Genomic DNA, 13,151 nt, shown 5'->3' with positions numbered 1-13,151 from the left:
CATTTGGCACACTGGTTGAGTTTTCCCCTTATCAGATTGCAGAAAGAAGTCCCGTTCTTGTGAGATGTGCTTTGTGTTTCAGCTCTGTGTAAAGGAGAGGTGACTGGAGGAGCCAAAGGACTCAATTGTTTCCAGTAATGTCTTAGATGACTCCAAACCACGGATACAGAGCAAAGACTCAGGCACTGGGCAGGGAGGAGAAGAGAGGCTATGGTACTTAGGTTGTACTTTTTTCTGAAGGAATGAGATGGTTATGCTTAGTGTAATGAGTGACTCTCAGCAGTCGTTGGCAGTGAGCAGGAAATATGGTCAGAGATGGATCCCATCATGCAGTAGGGAAGTTTAGATATGGGTTTAGACTCCATAACTAGGATATATTTGTGCAATTCCAGACCAAACCGAAGAGGAGCTCTGGGGATTTGGGCCGGGACAGAGAACTTTGGAAAGCAGTAATGGTGAAAAGATCAATGAGAATCTCATACTGCGTAGTGACAATTCGTAGCAAATGTTTTATTTTGCCTTTGGGCTGCAAATGCAGAAGCAAAGTCTGAGGGAGTGCATAGCACTGGAGGGTGGTGCTTCATGTAGGAACTCACTGACTGGTCTGCACATCAGGAAAATAATTGCGAAGAAAAGATTTAGATGTGGATAAAAGTAAAGATTCAGATATTAATCCCTCCCGAAAAAATCAAGCATCTTACCTTGAAGAATGAGCATAGAGTTGAGAAAAGGCTCAGGTTGAACACTAGGAATACTTGGGACAAGTATTGCAGGAATCCTAGCGGTGGAGCATTGTACGGTGGACAGTAGAAAACAATAGAGAACTCGTCTGTAAGGATGAGCTAAGACCTTGCTGTCTGTGAACTGTCATGGTTAGTTTTTCAAGGTCTTACTGCCATCTAGTGAATCTTGGGAGGAAGAGCAGAGTCTCTTTGAATGAGCTGTTTGTTCTCAAAGCGATATTGGACAAGTACATTTTCTTTCCCCTCTGCCATCCCTGTGCATTTGCATTATATCTGCCCTCTCTCTCATACCCTAAGGTATCCATCTGTCCATGCAAAAGGTAATGAAGCAGCAGCTCAGAGGACAGTTGCAACAAACACCATTTGTCATGCAGTTAATTCCAAATGTCACAGTATGGGCTGGTTTTTTTCTCCCAAGAGCCACAAAGAGGACCAAATTGTAACATGCTGTTTCTCCCCCTTTTAATCCCTTTCACTTCCTTTTCCATGCAGAATACAAACCAAGCTATATCCGGAATCGCTCGATCCGTTCTGTATCTGTTGAGCTGGATGGAGCCATTTATAACTTGGGTTTAGAGGATGGATACCAACCTGTCTTACCAAGAAACATCACCAAGCGGCACAAGATGCAGAGGGCTATTCTTCGTGAGGAGGAAGATAAAGACGTGGGGGAATACAGTGGCACTGGTGGCATTGCAGAGTATACAGCCCCTAACCTAATAAAAGTGACTCACAGGTGAGTGCACATGGCATATTTCTAAAAGCTTTTGCTGCTTAGGTGGCTGCTTTACATAAATGGATGTGTTACCTTGTGATAAGCACATTGTGTCCCTTTTGGATACCCAGTCTAGCTTCACTAAAATTCTTATTCTCATCTGTACAACAGCTTTTGGGTTTGTTTTAGTTTTGTCATGTACAGAGGGGCATGAAGCTACTGAAGAACCACAGCAGTGCTTTTATGTCTTCTGCGCTTTGGAGACAGCAATCGCTAATCAGTGCATGTTTCCACTGAGGACAAGCAAAACTGTTTGCAACGGTTGTGTGTACACCAGTGTGAAACCAGGAAAGGCTCTACCCATGGAAATCTCAGTGTGCAGTGGGTAACCTGGCCTGTCTGAAGACCAAAAGCTCTAAGTGGAGTGTGACCTAGTTTCATGTCATTGGTTGCTTTGGATTTCAAACACTGAATCAGTCCTAAGGGAGGAAGCAGCCTCTCAGAGCTTTCTGTAGCCAGTGCTAGGAAAGGAAAATCTGTATTATGAATGAAGTTGGATGGACCAGGAGCATTGGGAAATGGAACATATTGAGAGAGAGGTGAGGGAATTGTCTGGGCACTCTAATAGCTGAAAATCTTTTCCGCAGTGTGCAAGTCTAGGGACTGATGGTGTATCTTCAACTGTACTTAATTAGTTTAGTCACCGTTTCCGCTTGTGAATTATCAGAAAATCCACCAATCATTATTGATTACGTGCATTAAATTGTTTAATGACTAGCTCATGTAAACATGCATGAGCCAGTTAGCTGCTGTTGAAATCTGTGGTTTCCATTTGACTTCTGTTTACAGGGTTAGCGACTCGCTAATACAAGGAGAAGTAGCTAAGTTGACATCAGAGAATTGTGCCCTCTTACCCCAGCTCTCCTGAATGTTCAGGACCCATAAATCACTATTTGTGCTTTTCTTCTGGAACAAGTTAAATTGATTTTTGCTGCCTTACTGGGTGAATCTCAGATCCATACAAGGAACTGTCAGGAAGGTTGTGCATAATTCATGGGGAGTCCCCAGGAACAGTTGCAGAAAAGAAGGCAGTGGGACAACATGCATGAAGTGGTTTAAAGAAAATAAAGGAGTATTGAAAATACTCAGCTTTAATTTAAACAAGCATTCGAAAATACTACATGGCATTTGTTGACCCCTAATAAACTTCTCAGGTAAATCTGTCAAGCGGGGTTGTTGGTTGGTTTGTTTGTTTTTGAAAGAATTTTAAAACCTGGATTGCATTAGAACTTAGTGAAACATAAGCACCTAAAATTGTCAGAGGGTATCTTGCCTTTGAAGTACGGGAGATATCTTTGAAAAATTTTATCCCTTTTGTGGAAAATAGCAAAATTTGTTTGTTTCTCCTCCACTCCCATAGTAATACATCTTATAAAGAAGTACTTTATCCTTGCCCCTACCCCTGTATCACTTAATTATGCATTGTGAAATTGCTTCTGAGTAATGCTTTCAGTGCTTGGTAGTTAGTAGAGATTATTTATGTAGACAGCCTAATGAATAAGCAAGAACTCTGTGCAGCACAATTTACATATGGAAATTAAGCAGTCAACAGGTTCTGCTTGATAAGAATATTCTCCTTCAATTTTTCTACTGCTGAAAAATTTCCATGGCAACTCAAACCCAAACTTCTTTCCTGGCTCATAGCACACTCTTATTCTCTTGAATGAACATTGTGTTTTTTGAATTCTGCATGTCATTTCCAATCTGGCTTCTCATCTCTCCTGGAGTTGTGTTATTAAAACCAGCTGTTTGCACTGCTCTGTATGTGAGTATCCACTATAATAAACAATGTTTGCTTTTCTGTGCCAAGGTGCTATATCCTGGAGAATGATACCGTTCAGTGTGACACAGATCTGTACAGGTCACTGCAAGCTTGGAAGGACCATAAACTTCATATTGACCACGAGGTCAGTGAAGTTATCAGTCATGCATTTTCAGTGTGTGTTTTTAGCATGGTTTTCTGTGGGCTGGTAGGATCATGCTGACTGTGTTTGTGTCCGTCTGCCTCTGAGTGTCTTTGTCCCTCCCTGGAACCTTTTGAACTTGCTGGCTGATTTCAGAATAGATATTTCAGAGATAATGAAGTTATTACAAGTTTGTGAAGACAAGATGCTGAGTGGAGGAAAGAACTGCAACTGAAGGGACAGCTGAGAAATGTCATAAGCCTTATGAGATAAATGAGAGACTTATAAGTGTCCCCATCCTGGGAAAAACTTCATCTGGATCTTTTTTCACATCTTATTAGCCCTGCTCCCCAATGTACCTCTCAAAAAGAGGCCTTCAACTGTCAAATATAAGCCCAAGGAATAGCGAGCTTCATTAGTTTCAGTGCTTCTAGAATTATTTATTTTGCTTGCTTGTGTTTTTCTTAACCCTTGCACTTTGGAATTGAATTGGTTTTTCTTAGGCTTGTGTATATGAAGAACCTGGAGATAATTTGCCGTATGAAATTTGCCTGTAAAACTTCATCTGACATTTTTGTCACTAATATTGAAGAATATAAGCTCAAACCCTTCACACGTGTTGTGTATGAAAGAGGCAGTCTTCTAAGGACCAGATAATCGTGGAAGAAATGCCAAAGAAAAGCATAAAGAAAGGACCTCCTGTAATCTCTTACCAAATTACATGAATTCACAGCACAGTCCTATGCAAGAACTTGTTGGCCCCCTTTTATGGTACAGATTGACATGTAGCAAGGCAGATAGATACTGAAAAACTTATTAGCTCTGCTAGGATTAAAAAAGGGCAATTTCAATATCACCATACTCTTATAATTCTTTTTTCTTCAGAAAATATAGGCTATATGAGTGCCACAGAAAATGAGAGCTCACTTCTGTTCTGTTATGTTCCTGATTTAGGGTCACAGGGCTGGATTCTTTGTGTGTTTTTTCTAGAACACTCTGTCATGTCTATGCTTCAGCAGCCATATGCTTCCACTAGACTTATGGTCACTGATGTCTAATGGTAGTTTTGCAGTGACTTTGTTGTTCAGACTGGATTACTTTGGTTTTTTCTGCTGTGTAAAGAACTGAGGTAGAAGCCTGTAATACCCATCTGAGTGGAAATGGGCCATGCTGTGTGTGAGCTAGACTGAACAAAAGCAGGAGTTTCATTTACTGAAAAAAATCAGCAGTTAAAAATAAACTGTGTGGGTGGCACAATTAACTGCTAATCCATATCCCGTGTGGCCAGACGTTGCTAAAGACTGCCATGCAAAATACCATGCCATGCAGACTGCTATGCCTTGCTGCTTTTCTTTTTCAGAAGCTCTGAAGAGGAGACTTCAGAGCACTCCCTCCCCATCCCCTTCTCAGGTTCATAACAGGCTGAAATTTAAGGGCTTCATTTTCCTTTGAGTAACCTTTCTCCCCTTGCAAATGTGCTGTAGAGCACAAGAGGAAAAATCACAATGGAACCAGGAGTGGTTGTCTACCTGAGGCTGTGTGCCCTCCCATTCCCCCAGTGCCATGTTCCGCTTTCACGTTCAGTAATCAAAGCAGGCAAACTGTACCAGCAAGGTTTCCTCCTGCTGTAGTTTCCTTTTGGAAAGGCAGATAATCTGAAAATGCTTGTTAGTGGTGGGAGTCATGGGAGGTGGTGAAGAGAAAGCATTTGGTGACAATGGAATGGGTTTGAGAAGGTTAGAATAAGACTAAATCCTGCTGTATTTTTTTTTTTTAACCTGTATCTTTACTTTTTTTAGATTGAAACTTTGCAAAATAAAATAAAAAACCTGAGGGAGGTGAGAGGTCATCTGAAGAAGAAGCGACCTGAAGAGTGTGATTGTAACAAGATAAGGTATTTCTTGTGTACTTCAGAGTAATTATTTGTAGTGTGCAACTGTAGCTGATTTATGTCTTCACAGGAGAGATCAGAATGTGTTTTGTTAAGTGGTTGCCTACTTACTATACTCTTGTATAACGCTTTCTGGGGGAGTTGGACTGCTGCAGAAGTACAAGGCCCACCTTCTGCCAGGCAGGAGTTTAATTGCCTCTGTGTCAAGTGGTGATCATGTAACAGGACGTGCAACATGGCTTATAAACCAGTTAGTTATGCTCTTGTATTGAAGATGCTGCTATTAGATACCGGAGATTGTATTTTAAGCTGCAGGCTTTTTTCTGAAAACTTGTTTTCTACAAGGGCAAATTGTCAATATGGTGCAGTGTTACACAAATGTGTTTTAAAAAGAATAGTGTGTAAAGCATATGAAATCATAGGGTGGGGAGATGGGAATTTCTTCCCATTCAATTTTTTCAAGGCTGGATGTATTATCTCATAGGATACAATCACTGCAATATTTAGCAGCTACGCCAGGTGGGAGAAGCAGGAATTTAACAGTTGGTGCAGAGTAACTGTATTTTTGTAACCACCACTGACTGAGTGCACAAGATCTTTTTTGCCCTAGTGCAGATGATTTGTGAATTTTAAGTGCAACAGGCAATACTAAAGTAGTGATTATGCATTAAGGTCTGTGCATAGTTGGTTTCTCATATAGCCAAATACTTGCAAAATGGCTGTAGGATCAGCCCATGGAAAGAAGGTTCAAGCAAGAAGGGGAGCAAGCAAGCCCTTGCTCTGCAAATAAGCACAGCAGAAAATCTTTCAAAGTCAAATGTTAACGTAAACAGAATTTGCCCCCAAGAAAGCTGTTCAGAAAGAAACCAGGAGCAGCTTCTCGTGATCATACTGATCACAGAGCAATCTCTGAGGCTGCTGTGAGCCAGGTGTCACGAGGAGTACAGCAGCCACAGTGGCAGTAGCAGTATGAGTATCACAAAAAAAGCTGTACTTGAATGCACTCAAAAACACAAGGCAGCCGTGCTATTATCTGTGGCTAAAGCAGCTTTACCTAAGTAGCCTCTATGAGAGGGTACGGACGATACTTCTGTGCCTCCTTGGTATAACGGAATGAGTTTTTGAGCATAACACTTAAATCCTTGGAGGTGCAACGTACTCCGCAGACATGAGGTACATAGTCGTCGTGGCCCATGTGGATTCTGCAATATAGCTTCGGCAACAGATCACTAGAATACGGAGAACATAAATTTCTTGGGTTATGTCAACCCATACGTGGAACCCATGGCAAAAAGTGTTTAAAATGAAATCAGTATCATTCTAAATGGCAAATCTCCAAAAAGTTTATATTGTTTTATAATCCACTGCTTTCAAAACTGATGTTAACAACTAAGTTTGTTTAATATATACTGTAACAATGAAGTTATTCTTATTAGTGAATGTTTTATAGTAAATGTAAAGAATGTTATATTTTTCAGGCCCAATATAGGAAGCACTTATATTTGTGCATAGCATTATTCAGATTAATAATCCCACTGAAATCAATGAAGTTATTCATCTGAGTTCTATATGTTTAAGTGTTTGCAGAATTGCCTTGAATTAGGATTTAGCAGGTAGGATTAGTTAATGAAATACCCAGTATCTGTGCAAGATAAAAAAAATTGACTGAAGATAGGTAGTTCTTTAATAACTTTATTTTGTTAATTTGCTAGAAGGATTAAATTTATTAAAGCTCCCAGTAGCGTTAATAATTTAAGATTTGTTTTGAAGGGAATTTTAGTCTGACAGCTAATGTAATTCTGATGTACTGTTTAGAAAATAAGATTTATTGAACTTAGTTTGTCTTTGCTGATTTGTGTGGGTAGTATAATGAACTGTATCAGTTGGAAAATATTGCCATTGACTAAGGCTGTTTTGTCTTTTTTTAACGTTGCAAACTACACAGAAAGGAAATTTCTGAAAAATCTTGCAAGAGTTTCTGGAGACAGAGCCAAAACAGCTCTGAATGTGTGTCTGCTTACACCCTCCATAACTCAGAATATATTAGACACTACTATTGCTGGGACAGTTCCATGCATCTTGTTAAAGTTTTCCTGGAACTTTCCAACTAGTAACAATGAAGAAAAAAACCAACCCTACGAAGTACAACTGGGACTATTCTTTCAGAAGGAAAACAGCAGGAAGGCGGTATAAGCTTGTCATCTTGGCATCTGAACAAATTAGTGAATATCCAGTTGAAGAAATGCTGTAATGGAATTATAAATCAATTGATTTTATCTGCCCCATGTAGGGAAACAAGAACCAATGACAACTAGAATTGAAAATTGTAGCTGGAAGAATCTGTGGATACATATTGCAATACAGTATTAGAGCACCAGATGTCACTATGCACAATTGAGCTAAGGAAAGATAGACGCAGAACAAGGCTCAGAAGTGCCTGATCCAGTCTAGCAAGGCTGCTTTGTATTCACCACATACCCTGAATGAATAAATTGAAGGGAGAAATGACACTGGATTAAATCTGCTTCAAATCCAGTATGATAGTGTGGTATGAACAGGAGCAATTGTCTTTCTGTTGTTCATCAACGATGGTGTTTTTATTTTCCAGTTACCATTCAAAACACAAAAGCAAACTGAGGCACAAGGGATCTAGTCTTCATCCTTTCAAGTAAGTGAAAGCCTGTTCCTTTGAAAGGGGGAATGCAAAGACATTAACATTTGGTCCATGCACACCAGTTACAAACTAAGCAAAAGTAGTACTATTTCATCCTGTATTAAAAAGAATAAATACACAGACACCTTGGCAAGGAACTAAGCCCATGTTGAAATGCTTGTAAGTTCTGAGATAAGGTTCCTGCTTTGGGAAATGTCACATCACAGACTTCAGGCAAGCCTATAAGCAAGCCCCTTTGGCTGCTTTTTTTTTTTTCAGTGCCATTGAATTGCAGAGTCATATCCAGAGCCATTTGGAAGAGAAGCCATTTAATTAAAAAATACCAGTTCTTTCTTTCCCTCAAAGCTGCTTATTTTATTAGCTGCTTCATTTTTTTTAGGTGTGTTCAAGTATAACAGAGTCTGCATGACCCTAATGTTTCATGTGTGCAGGAAAGCCCTACAGGAGAAAGACAGGCTGTGGCTGCTTAGAGAGCAAAGGCGAAAGAAGAAACTGCGCAAACTGCTTAAGAGAATAAAAAATAACGACACGTGCAGCATGCCTGGTCTGACCTGCTTCACCCATGACAACCAACACTGGCAAACTGCTCCCCTGTGGACACGTAAGGATACTTTAACCTAAGTAATAGGTAGGCGGGTACTGGCTAGGCTGGGCTAGGATGCTGGGTTACTAGAAGTTATCAATATCACTAGCTATGTAGCCAAAGCCACGCAGTCTTCCTCATACTAAACAATCTCTGTTTCAGTGTTGGCATTATCCTTGCACAAAAGGCAAGGGAGTTAAAACCAAAACCAACTGCAAATAAAAACCTACAGATATTGTGTACAGTACAATTATGTGTAGTATCTCACCATCTGGAATGTTTCCCAACCAGAGAAGACAGGGAAAGCAACTAGCCAAGATGTTGCTTAAATTAACCGTGTCGTGTGGGTTAGGTATGCATAGAACAAGAAGCTGATGCTGGAAGGCATTCTCTGCTTTAGAGCTCAGGAGTGAGAGAGAGAGAGAAACTGGCTATGAATAAAGTAATGCCATAAACAGAAAGTAATAAACAGTGCTAAAGACAGCAGCATGTAGCTTATGTCTTTATAACTCTTCAATTTGCAGTGGGCCCTTTTTGTGCCTGTACCAGTGCCAACAACAACACATACTGGTGTTTGAGGACAATCAACGAGACCCACAACTTCCTGTTTTGTGAATTTGCTACTGGATTTTTGGAGTATTTTGATCTCAATACTGATCCGTATCAGGTACCTGATCATAGAACAGCTCTAGAAATACATCAGCGTTCCTTATTGATGGTAATTTGAAATAGCGCAGTATTGGTGCAGGATGTAGATAAGGCCTAAATCATTTAACATAGTATGATTTGGCTTCTTTCCTGTTACAAATAAACCACATGTATTCCATATATGAAAGTTACCAAACCACAGAGCAACAGTTACTAACAAGAACCCCTATTTATTGCAGCTAATTAATGCAGTGAATACGCTAGATAGAGACGTTCTCAATCAACTGCACGTCCAGCTCATGGAACTAAGAAGCTGCAAAGGGTATAAACAATGCAATCCAAGAACTAGGAACATGGATCTGGGTAAGTGCCTCTCCTATTACGCTCAAAAACTCCCCCAAAGAAACGGGGCTCTTACTTACCATTATGAAACTTGTATCATTCAAAACAATTTTAGTATTTATTTATACTAGCAATGTGCCACTGAGGCCGATGGCTGCATGCTCAAACTTTTGTATTTGTTCAATTTGTGCTATGTAAGGTTTTTTAAATGAAGAATGATACTTACGTAGTGTAGTGACGAGTATTGCTGAGATGCAGGGGAAGGAGATGAGGAAGGAACAAAACTGGTGAAAGAGGGAAAGAATACCCTAGTAGCCACTACCAAGCTCACAGGACAATTCAAGTTGGAAGGGACTTCTGGAGTTCATCTAGTCCAAACTTCTGCTCAACGCAGGGTAAGCTGTGAGGTCAGACCAGGTTACTCAGGGCTTTATCCAGTCCCATCTTGAAAACCTCCAAGGATGGAGACTGTACAACCTCTCTGGGCAACCAGTTTGGCAGTTGAGTTTCAGCATTCCAACTGAAGGCACAATTTTTAGAAACACTTTAGAGACAGTGCAGTCCATGCAGCCTTGTGGTAAGGTAAGGTAAGGTAAAGCCTTGTGGCTTAAAAATAACTGAAGCACTAGCCTCCTTTATCAGCTTTCCCCTGTGTTAGTGCAAGGTAGTTGTGAAATAACAGCACATCTAAGAAGGGTTGCATTATGCTACCAAAAGATGCGCTCTTGTAACTACAGATTTAAATTCCAAAAAGCAAAATGGGCCTTTACGCTTGGTCTAGGTTAGTTTCGTCATTTCCTATCCCTTGAATTTTCTCTGGGTCTACTCAATGGACCTGGTTTTTATACTGCTTGTGATTCTATTTTTTTAATGGTCAATGATGATAGCAAACCAAAAGGTACAGTTACTTATATTTCTTCTTTTTAAATTGCATTTCTTATAGCCCTTAGTACAATTCAGTTGACATAAGAAATGCTATTTTAAAAAATGTATATCCTTCAGAGCTTGCAGACCACCACCCCAAAAATACTGTTATCTACCTGAGTCCACCAAAGCCCAAAATATTATTTCAGGGCTTATTTAGTACATGCACCACACAGAGCTGTACATTTTGAAATCAACAGGTTTTGGCATTTAAATACACCACTGAAGGACATTTACAGAAAAGTTTCAAAGATATCTATCCCAATTTACAACCTATTTTACCTACAATAAGGGATTAAATACAAAAATAACACCTCCAGTTAATATGTATGGAAATATTTATCGTGGCAATACATGTTAATCTGTTAATATTCTTAGGTCTTTTTTTAAATTATGCTTACCTGATACCTTATTCTGTTGCAGGCAATGGTTAGTAACATTGTTAATTTTTCTTCATCTAGGACTTAAAGATGGAAGCTACGAGCAGTACAGGTAAAGTTAAATTATTATTCTTAAGTGCTACCTTCATGCTAAAGGAGTTAGTGTGGGATTGGGAACCACATGGACAGGCACTGCCTGGAATGGCATTTGCAAGATCTTTCCACCCCAGTTACTTTGAAACACTGGAGCTATTTCTATTTCAATGTTACAGCATGTTCTAATCTTTGTAGTCAAAATTCAGGCTAAACTCTTCTCCTCGCTCATCTTCCAGACTGTAGTGCTGGTGGTTTTCTTGGTGATGGTTAACTTTTTTCTCCTTTTGCTGCTTGAAAATTAGGCAGTTTCAGCGTCGAAGGTGGCCAGATGTGAAGAGACCATCATCTGCCAAGTCACTGTGAGTTGGGAGCAGTTCACGAAAAGCATTAGCTTTTTACTTACCTTTTTTCCTTCACTTCTCTTTTTGCATGCAGCACCTTTTTTAACATCATCATCTATTCTCATGGAATGCTTAAGTGGGAAGTCCTCTAAATTATGCAAGAAATATGATACTGCCATCCTTACAGGGAACTACTGCTGTACAAAACCTCTTGGTACGCGTTTTCTGGGAATCTAGGAGCATTAAGGTCAAGGCAATTTCAAACCTGAGCAAAGGTGGATGCTCAGCTGCAGAAACCAATTATGGTTAACTGCCATTAAAAATTAGAGACCATTATGTTGGTTTTGTCTAAATTTAAACTTGTAGCAGCTACCCTAGTGGTCTCTCACACCATCCAGAAAGAACAAAACTGATTGTAATTTCTGAGAGTAGAGAGAGTATCATGTATTTTCTTGCTATTTATCCAACCACAGCCTCATGTGTTGTGAGCAAAAAAAGCAAGTCAGAACGCAACGCAGACTACAAGACAGATCTGTACATTTTGTTTTATTCTGACATTATACTAAAATCTAAGATTGCTTTTTGCTTACTAAACCGCCCTTTAAAACTTGAAGATGATATTCAGTTCTCAACTTGCCAGAGCCCAAAGGTGAGATACAAATTTAAAGACATGAAAAATAGTTCCCTTTGCCATGCCAGTTACTGTCTCTGATTCTCCCCTTAAAAAGAAAGAAGGTTGAGACTTCAGCTTATTAAAAATCATAAGGTGCTCTCAAACTGTGCAGTGAAAAAATATGTACAAGTACCTTAACAGGCACAGTCTAGCATTCTCAACTCGCCCAAGAGGATTTGCACTTGAAGAGATCCAAGACTGGCTTTAGAACCAAAATGAAGCTAGAATTAATGAGAGATACACAAGTTTTGTACAGGTTGAAGTTTCAAACATAGTTGGATTGTTTCTGTGATATACCTGCTATATTTTTAGAGGTGGTCCACAGTGTTTCAATTGTTTTTTCCTGCATGGAACCGTTAAAAATATCTAACTACTTCCTACTAGAATGTTACACACTAAATCGTGTTTGTTTTATTTTAAAGAGGACAACTGTGGGAAGGATGGGAGGGCTAACCTCCCCCAACTGCTGCACCTCCATGAGGATACAAACTGGCCAGAACTTGAATCCATGTACAGACTAAATGAAAATGGGTATGACTTCAGAAAGAGTTACAATGTTAGCCTGGAGGACTGGATAAACTTTGAGGCTGAAATAGATAGAATGTTTGCACTGGTGAGTGAATTCAGTAGATGCAGTGAAATTATGGGAAATGCTGTCAGAAATACAGGTCTCTGAAATCCACTATTGTACCTGCTTTTTGCTTTGGATTATACCTCACCTGCTTCACAAGGCATTTTACTTCAAGAAGACACCACTAACTGATCCAGGAATTGACAGAAGAGGCAATACAGCCGCATCCCAAAGAGGATTGCCATCCCAGGGGGCAAAGTGTACACAAAGACGCGGAAGTAAACATTTTTCCGTTCAACTCTATCTTCAGTTGTCATGAGAAAGAACTTCAAAGCCAAGTGTAACTCTAAAGCAAGATTTAGAAAACATGGCTGCTTTTGCTCCTAACTGGGGTAAAAGTAATGGTGGAAAAGAACTTTTAAGAGATTCAGGAACTGAAGTGAGCAGCATTGAATATTCTCAACACCCATGGTATTTCTCAAATTTTTTCTGAGGATGTTTTAGTTTCATGTCTACTTGTCCATCCTATTGACACCTCTAGGAAAATTAGAGAAAAATCTTGACTAACAGGATGCCAGATTTTTGGAGGGGTTATGTAAATATTGA

General features: G+C 39.7%; 1 protein-coding gene across 1 annotated transcript in view; it reads left to right on the top strand.

Annotated features, from left to right (window-relative positions):
* SULF2 (sulfatase 2) overlaps positions 1–12,500 on the top strand; it is a 164,454-nt gene extending 151,954 nt beyond the window's left edge. The window contains exons 13-22 of the mRNA XM_050907570.1: positions 1,236–1,479; positions 3,329–3,425; positions 5,222–5,316; positions 7,922–7,981; positions 8,419–8,588; positions 9,095–9,237; positions 9,458–9,581; positions 10,946–10,976; positions 11,263–11,319; positions 12,397–12,500. Coding sequence (XP_050763527.1) covers positions 1,236–1,479; positions 3,329–3,425; positions 5,222–5,316; positions 7,922–7,981; positions 8,419–8,588; positions 9,095–9,237; positions 9,458–9,581; positions 10,946–10,976; positions 11,263–11,319; positions 12,397–12,427 — 1,052 coding nt within the window. The 3' untranslated portion in view covers positions 12,428–12,500. The remainder of the gene's footprint in view (positions 1–1,235; positions 1,480–3,328; positions 3,426–5,221; positions 5,317–7,921; positions 7,982–8,418; positions 8,589–9,094; positions 9,238–9,457; positions 9,582–10,945; positions 10,977–11,262; positions 11,320–12,396) is intronic.
* The last annotated feature ends 651 nt before the right edge of the window (positions 12,501–13,151 follow it).

The sequence above is a fragment of the Gymnogyps californianus genome, chromosome 17, assembly GCF_018139145.2.
Source record: "Gymnogyps californianus isolate 813 chromosome 17, ASM1813914v2, whole genome shotgun sequence".
In the NCBI taxonomy this organism is placed as follows: domain Eukaryota; kingdom Metazoa; phylum Chordata; class Aves; order Accipitriformes; family Cathartidae; genus Gymnogyps; species Gymnogyps californianus.
This window is presented reverse-complemented; position numbering and strand designations above follow the sequence as displayed.